This window comes from Aythya marila (genome assembly GCF_965140915.1).
Source record: "Aythya marila genome assembly, chromosome: 15".
Taxonomy (NCBI): domain Eukaryota; kingdom Metazoa; phylum Chordata; class Aves; order Anseriformes; family Anatidae; genus Aythya; species Aythya marila.
In genome coordinates this window covers 7,673,993-7,697,756 of record NC_139056.1, presented here as the reverse complement: position 1 = coordinate 7,697,756, position 23,764 = coordinate 7,673,993, and the positions used below count along the sequence as shown (strand labels likewise).

At 37.5% G+C, this 23,764-nt stretch overlaps 1 protein-coding gene across 2 annotated transcripts in view; it reads right to left on the bottom strand.

The window, feature by feature from the left end:
- Positions 1–521: 521 nt before the first annotated feature.
- The window catches only part of CPPED1 (calcineurin like phosphoesterase domain containing 1), a 49,654-nt gene continuing 26,411 nt past the window's right edge, over positions 522–23,764 (bottom strand). For both annotated transcript variants that reach the window (XM_082772583.1, XM_082772584.1), the window contains exons 3-4: positions 19,767–20,189; positions 522–1,719 (exon numbers count right to left, since the gene is read on the bottom strand). In XM_082772583.1, coding sequence (XP_082628709.1) covers positions 1,487–1,719; positions 19,767–20,189 — 656 coding nt within the window. In that variant the 3' untranslated portion in view covers positions 522–1,486. The remainder of the gene's footprint in view (positions 1,720–19,766; positions 20,190–23,764) is intronic.

Sequence of the window (23,764 nt, the reverse complement as noted above, 5' to 3'; positions counted from 1 at the left end):
ATAAAAGCAAGATCATTTTCATGTTATTATCGTGGGACAGTAGCCCACATTTGGTCCGGTCAATCTGTAGGTAGAGTTGTTTCACTGGTACAACTAGCCAAAACACCACAGCGGTGGGTTTTTACAATCTCATGAGCCCCACAGATGAAGCTTTACTGAGCCTCCCAAGTAAACTTGTGACAAAAATATAACAAAACTGACACTTCAGCACAGTATTTCACCTCCTGCACTGTATTTAAGTACCCGTATGTTCTAGGAAATGATGTATGCAAGTACACATAAAATGTATCGAGTACATTGCATTTTTAGCCAGTATTGCTTGTGTCCTTCCATCTTCAGGAGGTAAAGCTGTGCTATATCTGTATTTCTAGGTCACCTGTGGCATAGAGTGTATGATGTGTTCAACTAAACATTTAAAAATTGAGGTATAATGTTAATTAGATGAAGACATTTTTAATTTAAAAGAAATCAGACATGCTTGCTATAAATATTAGTTAGATTGCAGCACATATAGAATGCAATTTTCTTCTTACTACATGATTTATTTTTTGACTTAGTTCAGTGAAGAAAACATACTTTACAGGGTTTTCAAGATTCAATGGCTATAATATTTTGATAAGGCACGTTTAAATTGCATTTAGAAATGGAAGTTCTCCACTTGTCTAGGAATCAACGAAGTGATGCTATTCCGTACAGAATATTCTCTCTGCAGCTATTCCAACCTTTGAACCATTGCAGTAATATATACTAATTTAATGGTGATTAAATTTCAAAAGGAAAAGAGAATTGTTCCATGCTAAGTTTCTCTCAGTGGCATTTATACTAGCCTCATTTATAGATTTTTCATTATATAAAACCAGGATATAAGGGAAACCCAAAGCTGTGACTCCACTGAACAGAATGTGCTTGCTCTCCCATTGCTGCTGGCTCTGAAGAGCTAAGAAATTGAAATAAGGGGAAATGGGAGAAAACATGACCTCTGGGTAGCAGTGTCTGATTCAAAGGTTGCTAAAAGTCAGTGGGAGTCTGTTGATTTCACTGAGTTTTCGAGATTTATTTCTGCAGAGTAAAAAACATGTCACATTTGTATTGTCCAGAGTGTAACTGAAGTGACTAAATTTATTGATTTTAAAGTGTCTGTTCAAACATCAAATGAAAACAGACTTGAGTTGAAGTACTACTCTTAACTCTTGGTTATACTTTCTATTTATTAAGAAAGTCTTATCCAAGAGGTAAGTAAAAATGCTCAGAACTGAGAAATCTTTTCAATGATACATTAGCATATTAGTTCTGTTATTCCATATTCCTCAGAGGCCTCATTTTCAAAAAGAGAAATATGTCAACACAGAAACAAACTGAGAACAGTTCATGGGCATGGTGCATCTGTGACTTCAGCTTGTAGAAACTTTTGAAAACTCTTTCTATTATTCTAATAAATACAGACAAAACTCGCATCAACCATTTGAGTTAAAAGGGATTTGACAGCCTAAATTTGCTTAGCAAGCATATCCAGCAGCTCCTTCTCCATGCCTTGGCTGCTCAATTCATCTAAACTGTAGTATCTATGAACAATCTTTTCATCTGTCACAACAACTACTCGAAGCCCATGTGTATCTTCTCCCAGCTGACATCCTATTGCTGATGTAACCACCACTTCCAGGCCTCTGTAGGACCCTCCAGCATTCCTATGGTAATGTCCAGAAAATACAGCCTTAATGCCTGTTAAAAAAAAGAAAAAAAGAAAAAAAAAAAAGAAAAAAAGAAAAAAGAACATATATTTAGTTAGCATTTACAGTTCATATATGTGTTCATCCTAAAAGATACTGCTGAGGTTTACACTGCTAGTGGGGTTGTAGAGAAAATTCTATGGTAACTACAGGTGTTCTTCAGTCCTTAATAGTTCATAAAGCATAAAATTAAGAGGAAACCATTTACCTGAACTTGCATTTAAAACAAATAATTAGTAAACAGCAATAAATAACTGTAATTGTAATAAAGAATAAATAATTATTAAAAGGAATGATGTTATGCTCCACTGGCTTTGTTAGGGTTACTGGAGTTAGTTACACTTGCTGCAAGGTGTTTGTCATCTTGCTAATCCTTTGGCTAGAAAGAAGGAACACTCTAGAGGAAGCAGATTAAAAGTAGAAAAAAAAATCAGTAATTAATAACTGCCTAAAGAATGATGCTACTGAAACATGAGCTGAAAGCTAAGGACCGTGTAGCTATATTTGACTATTATCATGCAAAAAAATCACTAAGGAGAATTTAAACCTATTTACCTAAGGCTGGTGACCTTAAAAAAAGTCAAGACAAACAAGAAACGTGGATAAAAAGATAATTTGTAATCTATTCTCGACAATATTTAGGGTTTATAGCAGATGGAATAAATCCAGATACATGAAAGAAACCTAATATGCAGAAGAGGTTGTGAGTTATAATAACACAGGGAAGAAAGATGAGAGCACCCAAAAAAGATAAGGTTGATGATCCGCAAGTGTCAAGAATGGCAATGACATGAATTAACATTTACCTAGTACAGGGTACAAACAAAGCAGGTTTATCGTAATTTCCTCTGTATCTTTGATGATTTAAAGCTTTATTTATTTATTTGTTTTTATAAGCTATTTATATTTTACATTGTACTGGGATAAAAATCATTCTGTTAGGAGCTTGAAAGAAAGAGATACTTTTGATCTGAGGAAGGAGACAACAATATGCTGCACTGAACGTTTCTGGGTAGGTAGCATGCAAATATCATCCAAGATTGGTCAGGGGTAAAGAAAAGCTAAATGACAAGCAGCAGCAGGTACAAGGAACAAGCGTACTTTATTTTTAAGGCCTTATAGTGTACTTTGAAATCCTTGGCTGAATCATTCTAACTGATTTTAAAAAGTCCAACCACCCCTCCTCTTCTCTCAGAACACAATAATTCAACAAAAAAATAATTAGGTTTAGATACATGTATGCTATCTGATTTTGACCATCTTCCAAAGGTGACCCACCCATATGTCAGCTCTGCTTTTCTGCCATGCATCTCATTAGCCATGGAATTTTTGCAGAATTTTTGAAACAATTTCAAATTAGATGGAACTGTCATCCTCATCTCCAAAATGGAACTTTTCTTTCTTCTGTCTTGGAAAAAAATAATCTGGTAGAATCTGTGTTCACTGCTCTGAATGGCCTTTCTGATTGTCTTTTCAGGTTAAAGTCCTGATACCAGATAGATTATTTTTCCCTCTCCATTTCATGATTTATAAATTTTAATCAAATCACTTTATTGCTATGCAATAATGAAACCTTGATTAGGCTCATGAGTCACAAAAGTTGGAAAAAAACCCACATATTTTAGTGCTAAGTACTTATTTTTCACATCAAAGTTTGTAAAACCATTAATAACAAAGCTGAGATTCTAGGTTCTTCACAAGAAAGACAGTGATACCACAGACAAACATTTCCCTTCCAGGTTAAGCCAGCATCCTTTAGCATTTAGCTACTGCTAGATACACAGCTGAGCATCATACACCACTTTTTTAAGCAAAAAATCACTGATCAGCTTTCTTGCTAATTTAAGGTGGTACATATTTTATTTTGATAGGAACAAAGGTCTGTAAGTAAGCACTGCATCAGCTGCTAACAGGCTTCTGAAAAGATTTCTGAAATTCTTTTAAGAATATTTATATTATTCTATTTTCCAGGATGATGCAAAAGGCAACTAAGTTGCATGCTAATTTAGATATGATATCTGAAAATCCTAGTATTGATACCTGTGACAGATGGGGCAATATGATTTTTTTTTTTTCTTTACAATCACATTTTTTTTTTCTCTGCAATCATGTCATTTAAATGTGAAATGAAAATGTGAGCTAAGTATAAATAGCAAATTTTACAAACAGGTTTTGGGATTATCTTTTGGTATGCTCAGTCTAAGATCCTTGGATTTCAGAATGCACAACTTCCTGAAGCTGTGTTTAATGCTATTTTATACTAGTCTAAAAGAGAAAAATTACTAGACTGGATAGTTGAAAATACTAGGAATTTTGTTGTTTGTCATCAAGTATGAAACATATAAATTAATATTTAAAACTGTTGCAGGAAGCATTTAGATCTGTTGATTTATGATACTACTAATGACAACTGAAAAAATTTCAAAAGTGCCTGAATGATTTAGATGTGATTTCCCTATTGAAACACAAGAGGTTGTGTAATCCTTAATCGTAACGACACTTCCATGGTTCTTCATAAAGCACCTGGAAATATATTGTTAATACTGAGTGACTCAAGAAACACACCTAAGTATTCTCTGACAACTCTGATTAAACAGCAAGCACCTTATCAGGATAACCGCTTATTTTATGAAATTTAATCTTTCAAAGACTAAATACCAAAGTATTGAAGACTAAAGCAAGGAAAAAAGGAAAAGAGGCTGTGTGTAGCTGGTCTTGCTGCAGAGGACCTTGTCATCACCTGCATTGCACCACCTCCTGCAGTTTCTGAGCATGACATGGGAAATTCCAGCTTTTCAGAAAGCCAGAGTAATACAGTGAATAATTCAGTTATTTCATCCAGTAAGTCCATGCTGAGGTTGACAAGACTACCTCTCCAAGTAAGATCTGGTACTTGTTCCATGTGGCTTTCTAGAAAATACATGCCATAGTCCATGAGACTTCCTTCTGAATCTGGTTATGCATTGCTTGTTTTCAGTAGTTGGACAGTAAATGTGACCAAAGATTAATCCAGACTCACAATTTTGGCAGTGAGCTGCCTGATGGCAGCTAGCACTGCTCCACCTGCCAGCCTTACACAGAAAAGCCAGAAAGAAGGGTACATCTGAGATCTTTGTTTAAAAACTCTTGTGAGTTTTGAAGATGTAATCAAATGCCCTTATACCCGCATATCAAGCACCAAAAGATCACTGTGTCTAAGAAGGAAAGTATTACCTGAAGATAATAATGAGATATCTTTGTGCTTAAACTGTGTTACAAATGGTAAAACTTTCACTATATAAAAAAGCTGAAAGATGTCAAAGAAGTTGAAAAAAATTGAAATCTCTGCTGTACAGGCAGAGAAATGAATTGTTTAAGCTTATGCTGTTGCATTCTTTGTACCTCTAGCAAGACATAAGGGGCATTTAATCATCCCATGTACTGTATAGGTGAAAGCATTATTTTTGTAATTATAGAACACTGAGCAGAACCTACAGTGATGTGCAGGGATGGACACCAAGATTAATTTGTTATTGTTTCATATATTCCAGCTATCTGCCATTCCATGCTTCCCACAAAAGGTAAGACACACTCAGTGCTATTCAAGCGGTAGGCCAGCAAATGGGTCATTTGTGTTACTATAACCGTGGCATAACAAAAAATGCTAGCAACAACTGATTTTTGCCTTCAGACAGCAGATATTCTGGCAAAGACTCAATGCAATGCAAAGGCAGAGAGCTGTGCCTAGGAACACGACTATAATTTCACAGGAGATCCTCATCTCCCCAGCCAGAACACCTTGCACCCTTTCTCCTGCAGTAATTTAGACCTAATTCACCATGATTAAATGAAGAGGGAAGTAGGTGACCTCTCTTAACAAACTTGGTTGTATCTGTCCTTTTCTTTCATAGGAGATAGTCGATTTGATGACTGATGTAAAATATATAAAGTAGGATCAACCTATAGTTAAAAATTAAGCAGCTTGGAAAGCAAAATATAAATTATTCTTCTGTGTGCCTGGTAAAAGCTACATGGGCTTTCATATTTCAAAATCCAAACCTCACCCAGATAGCAAATGACTCAAGATGGAAAACAGAATGAAGTAATTTTTACACTGAACAGTGGTATATGAAGGTTGTTGCCAGCTGGAACTTGTCTGTTCTCCTAGTTTAGTTCATCGGTACTGATTCTTTTCGCTCCATGTAACATACTCACCTAGCTGGTGTGAGAGTTACACTTGTAACTTGGAGAGCTTGCTCTGACTCAACGGCAGGAACCTAGCAGAACAGTTTTGTCTTTTCTTTTTTTCCCCCTTGGGAGAAATCCCATCAGAATACCTCAAAAGGTGATGGCGTGACATAACGGGCTCTTTGAAGATTCTGCGCTTTCTGTATTATTTGGATCTTCAGAATCATCATATGAAGGTGTTTTAAAACCGATGCGATAGTAAGTTTGAGAGTGAGGAGTCATTTCTCAACTCCTCCATGTTGTAGCTTATTATAGTGTAACATAATGTAACATACTTGAGCAATTCAGGCACAGAACACAGCATTTATTTCTCATTACACACACATAGCCCAGCCACAAGGCTACACTTGTTCCCCACTTTCCAGCCCCACCATTCCTTCCTGCAGCGACAGGCAGCACGTGCCCACCTAGAGCTGCTTAGGGCATGGCTGGGGATCTCCTTCCATTGCTTGCCAATAGACAGCAAAACTCAGCCTCGTGGGACTTTAAGTATGACATCCTTCTTGCTAAAGTGGGACCTGTCTTCCTTTGTGGCAATGCCCTTAAAAGAGCAAGCCCTGACCTGGGAGGAGTGGATGCTGAAGTAGATGGGGCTGCTTCCTGCATTGCTGCAGCCTCTGAACAAGGCACTTGTGGGGTGGACAGAGGACACACTAGGCTTAATAAAACCAGCCTGCTTTCATCTGAGAGCTGGCTGTAATGCGTCCATGTGTATAGCACCTTCCTGTCCTTACAGCACTCCACAAATAACCGAAGATCTCCAGCAATGCTCTGGACTCCTCCCTCAGGCACACAACAAGCATGGACCTGGCTGGATCTTGGCCTTTACCCGCAGAGTTAAGCTGTGGCTCAGCCTTTGAGGACTGAACATTTAGGAACCAAGCGTTTGGCCTGCTTTCTTACTGCAGCAGCTAGATCTGTAAAATATCCTTACTCGCTTCTAGTAAGTGACAGTGCTACTATGGAAACAGGAATTTATTTCAATGTTTTCCACTTTTTCTGCAGGTAAGCAAAACTGCTTTAGTCTGTGAAAAAGTTAGGACAAAATAACAATCATAAAACCGTAGTGAGATGTAAGCCCCATGTGACACTCTGTAAGTGAAGCGTAAGTGCTTTTGTAAGGGAAATAAGTGCTCTCTTTTAACTGGAAGGATCGTGTTCAGCTTTCCACCTTTCAGAGAATTTAACCTTTGGAACTGAAGAGGAACAGAAATCAAGACTGTGTTAGCACATATGTAAACCAAACCCCAACCACATGGTTTCAGTGCGATTAAGGATAAGGATATAAAAGCAGTAAAGCAACCTTACTAATAAGGACAACCATAATCTCCCACTATCTGAGAACTCATGGGAAGATTTTTGAGGCACCCATCCTAGACCTTTTAGCCAAAAACAGCAGGCAGACACCAGGTAAGAAGTTTGGCCCATGAATCATGCAGTTTTTTTTCTTCTAAGGCAAATATTGCAACTTCACCCCACTTATGTTTAACATCTGCTACCTGCCTACACACAAGAAGGTATTTTGGTACAGAACTGAAATAAGAGTGATTGATAAACAGTGCAAATATGATACCTCACAACAGAGGATGCAATTTAAAACCTTTTACCTCCTGTTGGCTCTGTGAGGCAGACTGTCTAAACAAGCTGGTGTTTATGGATACAGTTCATTCAAATTCCCCATTTTAGCATACGTCTGTCATTCAGGGCCTAATTTCGCTGGATGGGTGTTCAGTGCTGAAATGTCCTTGTGGAACGAGCTGCTCAAGGATCAGCCTTTGCTAGAATTCATCATCTGCCTTTGATACCTCCTAGTGAAAGTTGTGCCCAGACTTCAGGTATTCTTTATTTCCAGTGCTAGTATTAATTTTTGTTATTGTGGTGTTACAATCTGTTACATCTTGAACAAAGAAACAAACAGGTCACTATTGTGTATTAATAGAAGTCTAACTGATGTTGTTTATTACTTCAGTAGTATCTTTTTGTTCACCCAACTGTCTTCCCTTCACTTTTGTTAGCATAAGAAGGAAATCTGAACCAGTCAATGCAATAAGACTAAGATGACAAGCAGGCAATTTACTTTGCTCTTGCTTTTGATCTTAAACATAAAAAGAATCTTAAGATGTATGCACTCAAATTTAATTTATTCATTTCAGATGTTTTTCTGAAGTAATACGGTCAAGTTGCTCGCGAGTCCCCTCACACACAAAACCCATTTTCTAATCCCTGTGAGAAAAAAGCAGTGTTTGTCCTGGCAGGCCTCCCTGTAATAACCTGCTTTAAGGTGTGTGCAGGTCAGTTAATGCAGTTCAGTAGATCCAGCTATGCACAAATGGGTGCAGTCCCCTCCCACTAAAAAGAAAACAAAAAAAACCCAAGAGGTAGGTAGAACAGTAATTTTGTTTTTCATTCTTGACTTCTGAAATAAGCAGATGAGAAAAGCTTTGATATAAAAGCAATATGAAATACTCAAAAGCCACTGTGTAACTGAATTCCAAAGGATGGCACCCTCACAAGCATTCATTATTTCATTTTTAGGAAATACACAGTGATTTGAATTTAAATGTGACTGAAGGTTTTACAAGATCCATTAGCCAAAAGAACAGGATCCCTACAGGAAGACATTATTCACTCCTAATAGATTATTCATTAAAAGAAAAAAAAAACACAATAAATTAAGTTCAGAATAAAGTCAAAAACTGTGTAGATAGTTACTACTAAAAGAAAGAAAGAAAAAAAAAAAAAACAGCAACAAACACAACAAAACAACAACAAACCAACCACACACTTAACTCTGTGATCATCACAGTCAGATACCACACTGCATGACACTACAGTGGTAACATCTCTACTATGGAAAAAAAGGCCTGAGCTGACACGTTCATTTTTGATCAGTACACGACTGGAAGCCAGCTACTCCAGATGGAAAACTCAGTGCAGGCCATCATGTTGTGCTTCATCTGTTTTAAAACCATGCCTTGGATCACAAAAGCATCTAAAAACAATGAGCTTCAGTCCTGTAAACCAAACATGAGTTTTCAGAGTCATTGATCTGAAAAAAATTAATGTCTTTGTTAAAAGAAAAAAAAGGTTTGAAGTACAGGAATTGATTATGATTTTTGTGAAGCAAAGATATCCTCCTCCTAGCATGCAATTTACTCTCATTTTCTGATCAAGCACAAAAAGTCCTTTTCAGTTCTGATCTGACAAAGCCGAATCTGAAAGACAAAAAGATTTGCTGTTTCCAAAGAACTGATCATAACCTTTCTTCCCCGTAGAATAATGCATTTGTACTGAAGAATGAAATACCTACTATGGCACAATTCTGTGAGTCCAACGCAGCCGATTTTGCATAAAATAATTTATATGACATAACAAACAAGCATCTTAAGGATTGTTCAGAGTCATCTGACTAGAGGGAAGTCTTACATGTGTTGATAAATCCTCATTGTCTTGGACATGACACAAGTTAATAAATACTTTATTTTTACGCTACTGTATTTACACCCTGCATTGTGTCACTTCACCCATTCCCTCAGGTTGTAAAGCTACACAGTGGATAAACTAAGACAAGAGGTGAATGCCAGGGAAAGTAATTAATAGCTTATGTAACTGGGCATGCTGCTTTCGATGCTATCTGTATGGTCATGTGTATGCAGACTTGTGCTTTAAAGGACAAGTCACTTTGTACTTAGTTTTATACTCTGTGGTTTCTACTGCACACATCTCTCAACAGAAAATTCCAAAAGTTCCTCTGAAGATTTTTTTCTTCCCCCATTATTTCCAGTGTCTGCTTTCTAAAGCCAATACACCAAGTAAGCAGTCATTACAAGAGCTTCAGCAAGCTCTTGTTGATCTGTGTTCAAAGCTCTGGTAAGACTGACAAGTATTATTGGCATTTCCCATTTTCTCTTTTTCTCGTAGTTCTCTCTTCAAGCTTTGTGAATTAGAACAGCAGGTTGCATTACAAAGGGCTTTTCCTAGAGGGATGGTGTAATGGATACTGTTAAGCTGACTGATTGGCATGCTGGGGAAACATCCAAATGAGTATCTGAAATTTGCTTCGGTTGCTTCACAGAAAATATTGGTACAGAAAGGGATGACCTGGCCAACCAGGCCCAGGGATGACTTGATGCATACAGCTGTCAGGTCTTCACACAGTGCAGCAGCTCTGATTTGGAAGAGGTTATTCTTGATGACCACCATTTGAGTCCCCACATGACCTGAGCAGAATATTGTTCTGAAGGGAGTGGTGTCCTAACTACTCCACCTAGTGATAGTAAAAAATTTTGGAAAACTTCAAAGAAAACTTTAGCTATGCCAATGTCTTTAGCATGCTGTCGATTTTACTTCTTTCAAGAATCAGATGAGAAAACAGTTCATTAAATGAAAAGAAACTGCATGCTGGATATCACACAGAAGGCAGTTGGTTAGCAGGAGAAGCTCAGGTTATTTTAAAGAATTTTAAAAGTACAGCATCTTCTTTCCACAAATTATACTTTAGCACTCTGAGAAACCCTTCCAAACAACAGTTCTGCAGCACCAGGGAAAAGGGGTCAGCAAGATTTTGACATAATAGCACTGTAAGAGAACAAAGGCATTTAGCTGTGTGCCACGTGTAATTCCTATGAGAGTGATTATGTCCCGGTCACGACTTATTGTTAGGTTGCAGCCCCCAGACTTCCCTCCCTTCCTTGTTACTGTACTGCTCTTGTATTCTGCAGTGTAGAATAATGCAGGGACACAGAAGACTGGGCTTATTTCCAACTCCACATGGGGCAAGGAGGAAAGGGGACCATGGCCCATCTCTTCCTAGAGGCCCAACAGACAACTTCATCTTTTTCAATCTCTCCTTTGACCAATCTTTCAGTTCAAGGAATACTTAAATCATAAAATGTCTCTATTTGAAAAGTGAAACGCTCACCATGACCTATTTTTGTTTTATTAAACAGACAGCAGATACATTCCTTAACATTATGCCAACGAACTTCAATGTATTTTTTTTCTCTTTTTCTCAGCATTCTTTTATCATATTTTCTTAGACATACAGTGGTTGGTCTTCTCTCCTTCCCCACAAAGGCAGAAGTAAGGGGAAAGAGCACTACAGGACTACGTGACAATCGTGTTTGAAACCAAGGGTTTCATGTGTGAGTGAGAGGGTGGCCACGTCCCTCTCCCTGCAGGAGAAATCACCCTTAGGCAGCCAGGTACTTGTCGGTGCGGGGCCATTGGGGATAACGTGGCACCAGAGCCCAGCAGAGATGACAGTCAGCATGGACAGGACACACGTGCTTTCAAACATCCCAATTTAAAAATTAAACAAGTAAAATTCAGTGTCTCTTTGGAAGACCTCTCTAAAAGCTTGCACTGTTGAAGTATTGTCACAAGCTTCAATTGTCTTCTCATGGAGCAGTATTTCAATAAAAATCACCTATTTTTACTGGCAAGATTTCCTGTACCAAGTCATGAATGTTGCCAAAAGTCTCTGGCTGCTGGTAGCCTGAGCTCTTACAGTGGTAGAGTTCAACGGCTTATAGGAATAAATGAGGTATAGCAGAACATTGCACGTAACACTGTTGATGAGATTTGATGTGATAGCACAGACTAGCATGACGTATGAAAGCTTGGGTAGGAAAGAGGGAAAAAATCTCAATGCAACACTATGATTTTGTAAGTACATCTGTTTTCCTAACTTCTTGAAAATTGGATGTTCGTTAGTTCAAGTTAATTCCAGAAATACAAATCGAGTCCCAGTCTCACAAGAAATCTAGATGCATTGATTGCAGAGGTCCAAATCAGCTAAAGCAGGATGGAAAATGATGCTCGTATCACACATTTATCTTGAAATACTAAATATAATTTCATGAAGATAGGTGCACCTAGAAAACAAATTTTCTCACACAACCTGGATACTGGGCTGGAGTTCAGACTTGAACTAGTTTAAATTCCAGAGGTGTCTGAATCTAATTTCTATAATTACACATACTTCCATGGCTTGCTTCCAAAAAATCCTGAATTCAGAAGAAGTTGTTTTCCAACTCTAGTTCCTAACATACAAAGACCATTTTGAAGCAGGTTTTCTGTGCCCAAAACGCAACTGGCCTAGTCTCAGTTGGAAATCAAACTGCTCAACCCAGCACTATGGACAGTGTAAAAATATAGGAAGAAAATTACCAATATAAAAATAAACCAAAGAAAAGCAAGCAGATTTTCCAAATTAGGAAGAGAATGCCTGGAATAATCAGCATAGGCAATCAGTAGCATGCTTTATTTAGACTGAGCCTTCAATTAAATAAATGCTTTTCTCAGCAAAAGCAAATGAGACTGTAAGAGAATGAGAAGGCTAAATTAGTGGAATATGAATGACATAATAAATATGTAATGAGTACAGTACAGACCTTTCTTCTCCTCCCCTGATCTCTGTAAAGATTTCAGGAAAAAAAGTAGTTCTGACTGGGCAACAAAATTTATCGCGTGGTCCAGATTACCACCCTTTAAGTGCTGATTAATGAACAATTTTTTAAAATAACTCCAGACACAAACCAATGGTCACTGCATTTCATTTACGGATTTATGGCTCCCAGAACAGACTGCAGGTGAAGTTCAAAGCAAACAAGAGGAGGCATTTCTTCACAGAGCACCAGCTGTGAAATGGGAAACTCCTTTCCACTGTGAAAGCCAAGAGTTTTCAAAAGCCAACTCAACAAATCCACAGAAGAACCCCTAAATAGCACTGTATTGATAAAACTAATATGATTAAGTAAGTCCCTAAAAGAAAAATTGTTGGAGATTGGAAGAATACTTGGAAGAAGTATCATTATGCACTTTGTTGTCCTGTGCTATAGGGTTTGAGAAGGAGCAGCAGAGGAGTGGGCAACAGGGACAATCATTCTGGTCTAGTTACTCTGCTGTTACATTAGCTATTAAGTTTAATGATTGAAACTAAGTTTAAAATAGAATTATGCTTATTGAAAAATCGCAAGCTTCCCAGGCCAAACCTCTTGCTCAAAAACTGAAGAAAGGGTATCTACTGGGAAAAACTGAACCTGTACGTACTTGTCCCTGAAACTGCAGGGGCTAGACAGGAACAGCACTAGAACCAAAATGGAAGCAAACAGATGGAGAAGCAGTTCTGTAAGGAAACAACTGCACTCAGTGAAAAACCTGAATGTTATCAACACTCCTCGGTACCCTTTCAGAGTTGTCATGGGCAGGAGAACAAAATCAGCTATTATCCAGGCACAGGTAGATGCTACTGTAAGAGACTCAGGGTGTGTATATGTTCCCATGCACATCTATGTGTAGATATCTATCTTTTTTAAAAAGGCAATGATGTTTCTGGGCAAATACAATGATTTAAGTCACAAGGATAAATTGATCCTGAGCACCTCCCCTAGAGCATCAGGCACAAACTGCTTTTTTTTCCTTCCTTTCACTTGCAGCATACAGCAGCTTTTTACAGTGCTGAACAGTGTGGTCGGTTCAAGAGTAATACCTGTTCTCAGAACAATTTTGCACTCCAAAATGATGTTCTTTCAGCTTCCCTACAAGAGCACACATTAACCATAGGCACTTTTTGCTGTACCTTCTTCCTCTCCCCGGGCAGGTGGTGTATATCATTTTTTCAAGACTTCAGTGCTACAAAGTGAATGATAATATTTAGTAGTCTTCGTAAACAAAATCTCTCTTGTGGAATTAAATTGATTTTTATCTCATTGCTATTTGAGAAGTGTTCACATCACCCCATCTGCCAAGCAGGTGTTACAGAAGCAAACAAAGATGTGAAAGCATCAGTCACAGCAGTGCTCACAGGACTGTTCAGTGCTCAGGCAGTTCTCAGACCCTGCTCTCCAAAAAACACAGTCAGTTCCCTACAGTGGAGCTCCAGTAAAAGGAAGTATTCCCACTGGTAGGTGTCAGGGAACACCTTAAATCAACCATCACCATTTGAATCAACCTTAAATAACCATTGTAGAATTATTCTGTGCAGACCTTATAAGCTATCCTACCTTCTTCATCAGAGGTATTGTGTAATTAGAATTACAACTCAGCAACATGAGCATCTTAATAAAAAAAAAATACCACACTGTTGCCTGTTGTTAGCAAACATGACCCTAGAAACATGCAGGAAAACTTACTTAAATCTACTTTATAGAATAAAAAAATCCAGAGCTTGAGGCAACTGGTGAAATCTGTGGGTCTATGTAAGTGGGAGACAAGCTATTAGTCTGCAAAGTCTATCTATGACAAAGCAGTTTTTTATAGGACACCACTGAATGCAGCTATATAGAGAAGGACCTTAGTCACACTTGTTTTTCCTATATAACCAGAGGAGAGGCAGCAGGCACAGCCAGAGGGTGACTTCAGATCACCTAACGAGACTGCAGCTCTAAATAAGCCGTTTAGAGGTGCTCTCTGTAGAAGGTCACTCTGTGCTTCAGGTTTATCTCTGTGAATGCCTCTTGTGACCCTTCGGTGGAATTTATTTCTTGGTTTTGCTACATTTTCTATTTGAAAATGAAGCTTTCTCAAAGATCTGATACAAAGCCCAGATGATCCTGGCTTGCTGTGTGCTCTAAGGAGTGAAAAGAAGGTAACCAAACTACAGCCCAATGGAGAAAACAGATGTCAAAAATTTATGGAAGAACAAACATTACCTAATCTCTCATTATGGATTATGCTAAATAATTGTATTTTGCAGCATCTCACTGCTGAATTTCAGAAAAAAACCTATGTCTCTGTGTATCTACGTACTAGATAATATTCTTATACTTGGGGAGCAGTCTTAAAAAACACCATTCTTACACAGATACACAAAAGATATTGAAACTGGTTACCTGTACCATGAGCATATAATTTCAAGGTTGAAAGAGTTTGAGCTAAACACTGAAGCTGAGAGTATTTAAATCTAAATTATCTTAAATACTGACAAAGCAACACATAAGCAAGCACAGATTACTCACTTGGTGTATGGGCTTTGCCAAAATCAAGGTCTCAATGGCAGGAAGAAGAAAATATTACTCCCTTGTCAACTTTGATTACACAACAAAGAAAATAATGAAACATAACATATGTTGTCTGGTAAATTTTAGAAACAACAGCTTTCAGCACTCCATGCTTTAATTTTGTACTCAAATATATCTCAGCTGTAGATGTTCAGAGAGCTGCTTCTCCCTTTAATACCACTCTCCCGTCAAAACATTCTAAGAGGAGCAGGTAGGTATTACACTCTCTTAATGAGTGAAGGTGTTAGAAGTTACAGTATCTCCAGTCACAAATAAAATGACAAAAAGACATTTAATAAAGTTAGGTTGTTATTTTCTCCTGTATGTATGAATTTAAGTGCTTTCTACCACATCTGAAAAATTGCTTTGAAGTCATCTTGAATTTAGAACTCTTTAATTAAAAAAGCCAGATGCTGCAGGGATTTTCCTTCTATTATTTTACATCTATTTATTATCTTGCAATTCTCTCTCAGATTCATAAGTCTCTCACCTAGATACATCACCTGTATTCTTCACAGCACTCTGAACCACAAATTCTTTTATCAACTTTGTTGGTGAAGAAACCAGCTAGTAATTTAGGTTTTATCTGACAGAGGTCTTAAAGCTATTCAGACATCTGCTTAAATATTTCACTTCAGTATGGTCCTTATTGTGTTAAGTTTCCTACGAAATTTCAGTGTGTTGTTGATGGTTCTCAGGATAAAAAGTCTTTAAAAGATTGTCCATAGCTCATCTTTTTTTGGTCACAGAAAAAGTCTGTAAAGCCTAATAAAATTATAATTGAATGAGATCCGTAAGACAAAGCATGCCTTCTATTGGATAAACTGCTTGTTTAAAAACTAGTTTCTAATGTTTATCAAAAAAACATGTCATACAGGCCAGATTTTGGGCTGGACTACCACCTGGATTCCTTATTTTTTCAATTCAAAGCTACAAGCAAACCTATTTATATCATTGCTATAAAATTCTTAAAAGCTGAATATGTAATTCATGCAGCAGAGCAAACCTCACCACCAAGGATGTTAGCTCAGCTCATCCCCAGTACTCACACAGTGGCTTTTTTTCCTGTACTTAGCTTCTGCAGACAGGAGATGAACCTTACCAACTGGGGCTAAACATTACACAAACATGCTTTCAGAGATATATTCTCACTTAAAGGATAAACTATGTTCTCAACTGAGTTTACTTTCACTATCACTGAAATTGCTTTTTCATGGACAATGGTTGTTATAATGCATTTGAAGAAAAATTGGACTCAGAAGATTTCTTAGACGTGCAGCTTACAAGTATGGTTTAACTTTGCATAGTAGTAATACATATTTACAAGTACCAGATTTTCAATTTATAAATATTTATCATAAGGACATGATTTTATCTTTAATTAGCCCAACTGTTAAGGACACTTTTAATGTGAGAAATGTAATTCAGTACTTCGTACCAGATGTAGCCTCTACAGCTAGTCTTTTATCTCTGCTTGTAATGAGTGGATACTTAAACCAAAAGCATTCTGTAATATGTAAGTGGTCAGAAGGGAGTAACTACACAAGATTTGGGCTCAGGATTTAAAATAATCATTTTCTGAAGTTGCATACCTCACTCTGAAGAACCAGTGCAATACTCCCATCCATCCTTTAAGTATCATTTTATTTCCTATAAAAATCCATATGACTTTCTTGGTCTATGAAAGGACTGAAATCCTTAGATTTTTCTTCCTTTCCTCTCTCTAACCAGATGCATTATGGCTCCATGTTTGACACTATGAACATGAAAAGTATAAGCAAGAGAACTGGGATAGTTCCAGGTCTGATCCTGGGTTATCAACACCAGAAATACAATGCCCATCTACTAACCTTGCATTTCCAAAACCAACAAACCCTAGAACATGCACATGACATTGATTATACTGATTTTTTTTTGCAATTACACAATAATCCTTCAGAGTGGTTGGAAACACTGCAAAACAGCATCATGCCAGGATGCAAAGGGAGAGATGGAGAACGAGAAAGCAAAAGGAAGGATGGGCTGGTGTCAGGCCAGGGTTAGGAGAATAGTGGGAGACTCATTATGAAGGCAGCCTTGCCTTTTCCAGAATAAAAAGCTGTATCATACTTCTCAATTACGTGTTATAAGCGGTTAACCTTCTTAAACAGCAAGTTGTAAAACAAAAGAAACCCCAACAAATGCAAAGTAAGTTGGGGTTTCATTGTCAATATGCTGTGTTTTAATTCTCCATTAATATATGAAGTGAACTGGGAGGAACCAATTTTATGTCTTACCATGCTGACTGCCTCTTTGTAATCTACTGATAACATTCTGTGGTCTTACAAAGACCGTTCTTCAAAGGAATAATAAAATGGAAGCCAAATGCACCCGTTACTAAGGAAACTCTGAGCCAACTTTTAATGCAGCTCGTTTTTCCCAGCACTCCAAGTAACACTGAGCTGCTGCTCTCTGTATTCATTTAATTAGCACGTTTAATTATTGGATTGCAAATGTTACTTATTGCCTCAATGTTGTCTAAAACAGCAAGGAAAAGATCAATGTATTAACGTATTCATGAAGGAATCAAACAACAAGCCATTTGGGGAGGATTTTTGAGTGGGAGCAAGGGGCACAGTGGGAAATGATGGAGGGAAGGAACGCATTGGATGTTCGTGCAAAGAAGTTCAGATTTTTTTTTTTTGCGGGAGTTGTCTCGTATTCTTGGCTTCCCATTCACTCTTCCCTCTCCCTTGAAGTCTGTGTGAGTTGTCTGAAAAAAGTTTTGACTTTTGATTAACCCCCTGGATACTCATTAGGAGAAATAGTCTGAAATATCCCCGTAAGAAGCATGGTAACTTAACAATGGTAAATGTTACAATGATAACATTTTGCATAATTTCTCTTCTCTTCTTCTGATTAATTATATTCCCAGTGCTGAGTGTTGCAAAATGTTAGCAAGCCATCTGGATGTCAGAAAACTCTAGAACAGAACTGCTCTGGTTTCCACTCTAATGCTCCTTTACATACACCTGCATGGTAGCGTCCTTCTGCTAACACACTCTCTAATGGACTAGGATGCGTTTTTACCAACAATACATAAGCATTCAGCTGCCCAAGTTTCCAATAGAAATATTTCCCACTATATTATCACTAGCACAAAAATGAACAGAAAAAAAGACCATAATCAGGTAGGTACATTTTTCTTTTTCATAGGAAAAGTTGGAGAAAGAAAAATGCACAAATATTTTATATTAAATTTTGGGCTCCTACCTGTCAGGCAAATCTTGTCAAAGCAAAAATGTTGTTGTATGCAAACTTGTATGTTTTCTTTTTTCAAACTTTCAATGAAAATACATGAGTTAAATGAGCAACTATCATGGAGTGATTATTTATTTTCTTACTATATGGGTTCCTTCTATTTACCATTTTTATTAACATTATGCAAGATTTGGGAGTAACACCTTAAGAGCCATTGCCCTGAGCACTTTAAAAAACAACAACACAAAACCCTAAAAAAAACCTGTGTGAAGTGAAGCAGGGAAAAAAGGTAGAAGGTACAGGTTCATGGTTCAAGATGGAACTAACATACGTGCCTGCTTATACACACACATATTTCAACTTATGTTAACTTCTTACCTCTTTCTTCTTTCTTTTTATCAGTTTCATTCCATGTGTAACCATATAATTCTGCTGTTTTTCTTTAAATAAAGAAAACAAAATCTCCCTTCTTTTGCAATAAAACTAAAAGTCTTAACCAAAATCCTCCTTGTGTCCAAAACCAGTATCTTTATATTTTGTATTAAGATATTATGAGGTATGCTCAGCACGTCTCCTTAGGGAAAAAAAAAATCTTGTAAAACTTGAATCTGCAAATATGTCAGTCCCCTGGAGAGCCCTCAGATAATTGTAAATTTTGGCCCTACTGATTGGAAACAGGAGGAGATTCAGAGCTTGGAAATTAGGCTGGTTTTCGATGAGTCTTGGCTTAACAATTATATGGTAAATTATGAACAATAACATAAGCAATTTCCATTGTTCAGTAATCCAAATAACGTATTCTTTTATAGATACAGAGAAAATGACACTCTGATGCAGCGATGGCAGGCTAGCAGGAAATTTTGAGGGACTAGCACACTCCAGGAACATGAAAGCAATTAACAGGAAACAATGGGAACAGCACAGAGGAATAGCTGCATACTGTATCTGTCTCCATGGCATTCAAGTTTCATCAAACAAAGCTAAGGGATTTGGTACAATATTCTCGTTCAAAGCATGTTCCACCTGCCTTTCATCCCAGAAATGGCCCCTATTAGGATGGATAAACAAAGGATGGATCTTAGCAGAGCAAGACTCTTTTTAACACTGAATAAATCTGGAGCACATTACACTCTTGGTTTAAAATTGGCTCAGTGTGGGAGAAAACAACCTCCAAGGTAATTCTGAATTCTGTTTCTCTGTTTTATACAAAATAATTTCTGTATTTTACTCCTATGGCAATACCTGATCTTCTATTCCTTCAGTAGGAAAAATTCAGGTTGTCTTGTATATACTGGCACTTGCAAAATGGAATCCTTGTTATTTGTCTTAAAGAGTTTTTCACTTTCAGTTCTTTACTTTTCACTCAAAGTTTTAAATTTCTTTTGCTGCATTTGAGAGGTGATTAGATTCAGTTGATAATTCTGCCCTAAGAGTAACAATGAGGCTTATAATCTAAATCTAAAATTCCCTGAGAACAGTACCACGCAAGTTAAATTTATTTTTTTCTGGCAGTGCAATGATTAACAACTGGAAAAAAAAAAATCAGAGAGAGGAAAATTCAAGAAAATACCTGCTTTATGAAACTTTTCCATTATCTCTTGACGAACCGATTTTTCCAAGTTGAAATAATCATGGTCTTCATTGGGTTCTCTCAGAAACAGAGGGATGTGCTGAAACACTATTATATGCTTGCATTTATGTTTTTCAGCAACAGCCAGCTGCTCATTAAGCCACACATCCTGGGCTTGCTTCAACTCTGGGCATTTGGAAGAATCAAAGTACAACTGAGAATTTAGCACAAGAAAGAAAACACCTCCAACCCAAAAGCTGAAGTAGTCATCTCCCCAGCTCTTGCAATAATTATCAATTGTTTCTCTTGTTGGAGCATTGCCAATATCATGATTTCCACTAACAAATACCAATGGGATATTCTGGTCAGTGTTCTTCAGAACGTTCTTTAAATCTCGCTCTTGGTCCTTTCTCCACTGAGATCCTATAGAACAAACAAACAAAAAAGTTTTATTGTTTATGATAGCTTTTCCTAATTTCATTGTTTGTTTTAGATAATGGAAATACTACATATGGTAAGAAATATTTGACATTAGATTTGTGATCATGGTAATATGCAGGAACATAGACTACATGTATACCTTCTCTTTAATATAGTACGTCCAGAAAATCCCTTCCCTCCTGCTTATCGAGCACTCAGCCTTTTCTGAAATTTTCATTAAGTGAGGCTCTGGATAGGAACCAACAGACAGTGCAACAGTAGTCTAATAGTCAGTGTTTTGCACCAAAAGCTTTGGGGTCCGATTCTTGTCATCTACACACCAACAATCTGGTGAAGAAATGCAGCCATATTGGATGGCACAAGTCAGCTTTTATCAAGGATAAAAAAAAAAAAAGTTTTAAATCTGGTTTATATTTTATGTTACTGCAAAGGAATTAAGTCTTTTTTTTTTTTTTTTTCATTACAAGAACTACTTTAACAGCAAAAATGTAATTAGTGTCTTGTGGTGACTTGTTTATATGATGAGTCGGCTTTAATAATAAGCATAGCATTAATTTCAAAGAAAGGTAATTGTTTACTTTGCTAGTTTTTCCCTCATCTCATTTTTACATTAACATGCATACCCAGACAGTTACTTTTCTGGTTTTCTGAAATTTGTCCTTCTCTAGGCAGGCTTAATTAATTTACAATCACTAAACAAATTTAAAAAGCATTTTTTTTTTGAAAAAAAGTTATTCTAATGATAACAGATTTTTCAATTATCCAAAGAGTAATCTTTAATCACAGAGGTCACTGATACGTCTACTTTTTGTGAATTAAATTGCACATTTATAAAGCGCATTTTGCCCTGCAATACAGTCTAATATAGGCCTGTTTCACAAATAATAACTGAATTTGTTAACCAAGAAATTTTAGCAGGGTTTTCACAAGAACTCTGAAATCAGAATTACAATATAGGTTTGGGTACAAGTCCATGCAAATCAATCATCATGTATTTTTAGACTGCATTCTATTTTTGTAACTACACATATGTATATGTATAGAAATGTATTACTGGGACTCTGGTCACGTAAGTAGGAGACAAAAGATTTTTTTAATCCACATTTCTTGAAAATCCTTGCAATTAATGTTTCCAAACACTGACCCTTGGTAACTAATAAAGTATTTCAATTCCTTTTCTCTACCCTATAGATATACCATACACCTTATTGCTGTTACTAGAATCTTATGGTTTGAGAAAAGTACTAAAAACCAACATATTCATATATCTAAATGTAAAGACAGGTGTGAGATCTGGTAATTGGTGTGTCAATTCAAAGGGAGGCAATCCACAGCACTGATCTTTAACTGCAGAACATTATTGTAGCAAAATCTCTGAGTAACTTAGAAATACTGGCCATATGGCACTAGAAAGTATCTAGAAAGTAGAGGACGGCGGGTAGGTTTGTAGGGCTTGTACCAGGAGCATGGTCAGTATGGGCCATCCTTCCAGTTCTGGAAAATCCTTATTACTCCTAGAAACGAACAAGGCAAATAACATCTCCTTGTACTTGGAGGAGCTGGATGTAAAACAAACCAAAAAATAAATCTGACGTACTTTGTTGCCCATAGGGCAGGAAGCCCAGTGAGAAAGCTGCTTGCCCTGCCCCTCCCTGCCTTCCCAAGTGAAAAGCTGGAAATTTCAAGCTATAAATACAAAAATGTATTCCATGGGGGAGGGAGGTGGGGAAAAGGCGAGGGGGAAGGCTCTATTAAGAGATAAGTAAACACACTACACCATGCTAATCTACACGCTATCACTTTGGGAAATTTAGCTAACAGTTTCAGAATATAAAGACATTTATGCATAAGTTACAGAAATAATTTGTAGAATTATGTATATGTCTTCCCAGTGGTGAAATTCAAGCTCCAGAGACTAACACTTAGATTAGATTTGTCGACAGCAGGGCACTGGTTCCCTCATTTAATGCAATATTATTTCTATAGCAACAGGGAGACATATTCAGTGTTTTATTGCAGAAAACAGATTGTTCAAAATGGAAAACAAGGTCTCTGCCCAAAGAGTCTAGGAAACCATACTAAGTAAAGATTATTTCAGGACAATTACATTCTGGCTTGACCTTTTCTTGGTAGAAGGTCAAAACAACTTCAAAAGAAGAGAAAGCTACAGAGACAAAGGTAGAAAAAAGGAGGAGCAATGTCTCTGTAGTCTTTGGGACAGGGCTAGCTATACTAATTAATCATTCCAATGATTATGAAGAACATTTTGATGTGCCAGTATATATTTCTTTAGCTTAGAGAGAGGATTGGTTGGAGGCAAATAGGAAGAAGATATAATGCCAAGAGGCAGTGTAAAAAAGTAATTTGGGAAGTGTCAGGGTGGATGGAAACGAAATTCATTTCTGTTCTCTTTATCCTGGCATCATGTGCGGTGACATTTTTAAATCCCAAGCTACAATATTCTGTCTTTATGTTAGGCTCTGTAAATACAGTCTTGCCCTAAGATAAACAACTTAAATTAATAGCCCATAAAGGACAGTTTGTTTTTTAGGAAAAACACAAAAGCGAGAGCAGTTGCCTATAATTCTCCACAGCTTCCCAGCTTATCATTTCTGAAGGCTGAGCGATGTGAACAGGAGCATGAAGGTGCAATGTCAAAGGCTCTGCTGTGCTGCATCTTCCTGCTGTAGGTTACGTCGCTGTTTGCCTACACTTGCAATGTTCCATCTTGCATTGCTTTAAGGAGTAAAGGCAACCTCCCTTCACCCACTGGAAGAGTAGATTTCAAGAAAGAATGTACTTTTAAAGCATTTTTGCTGAAGCTGGCTTTAGTCAGCACAAGCAGAATTCAGATTATTCTGCCAAAGAAATAATCCTCTTGCTGATAATCCATGCTGCAGTTTACTTTGGTATTCCAGACCGTGCCTCTATAGCAAAGTGTTGGGTTTAAAAAAATTTTTTTTGGACGCTTTAGCTACAAAAACAATTTGAAACAGTTTGTCCCCAGACCACAGTGCTGCAATGTGTGCTATCTGCAGTTCTGTATCTGAGACAAGCATTTACAGACAGCAACCTCCACCAGCATCATCACTTTCCCACCCTGCAAGGTATTCCAAATACCTAACACTTGTTTATCTACTGATATGAGGTAGGAGGAAAAGACCCCCAAGTGCTACCCCACCTCTGCCAGAGGACACAGGTGCATGGAAACTGTGGGTGCATCAGCCTGCGCCTCCAATTTCATGCAATTTTTCAAGAGATGGAAATTCCAGTGAGCTAATTAGACATTTTTTGCTGAACAATCAAAGGTATTGGTCATACATTCACAGAGACCACCACCAGAGAGAGGTCAGTTACTCAACCTGACACGACGACACCTCATTTCTCTTTCCGACGACCTACTGAGAAGTCACTTCCCAGTGATCTGCTTGGCACAGACCAGCCCCGTACCGCAGGGCACAAGTGCTGCAGCTCTACAAGCAATGCTGATGTTTCTGTTGCTTCTAAAGCTCCTTTAGGGGCTGGTTTTCCTCAGGAGCAAGAACAGTCCTATTTGT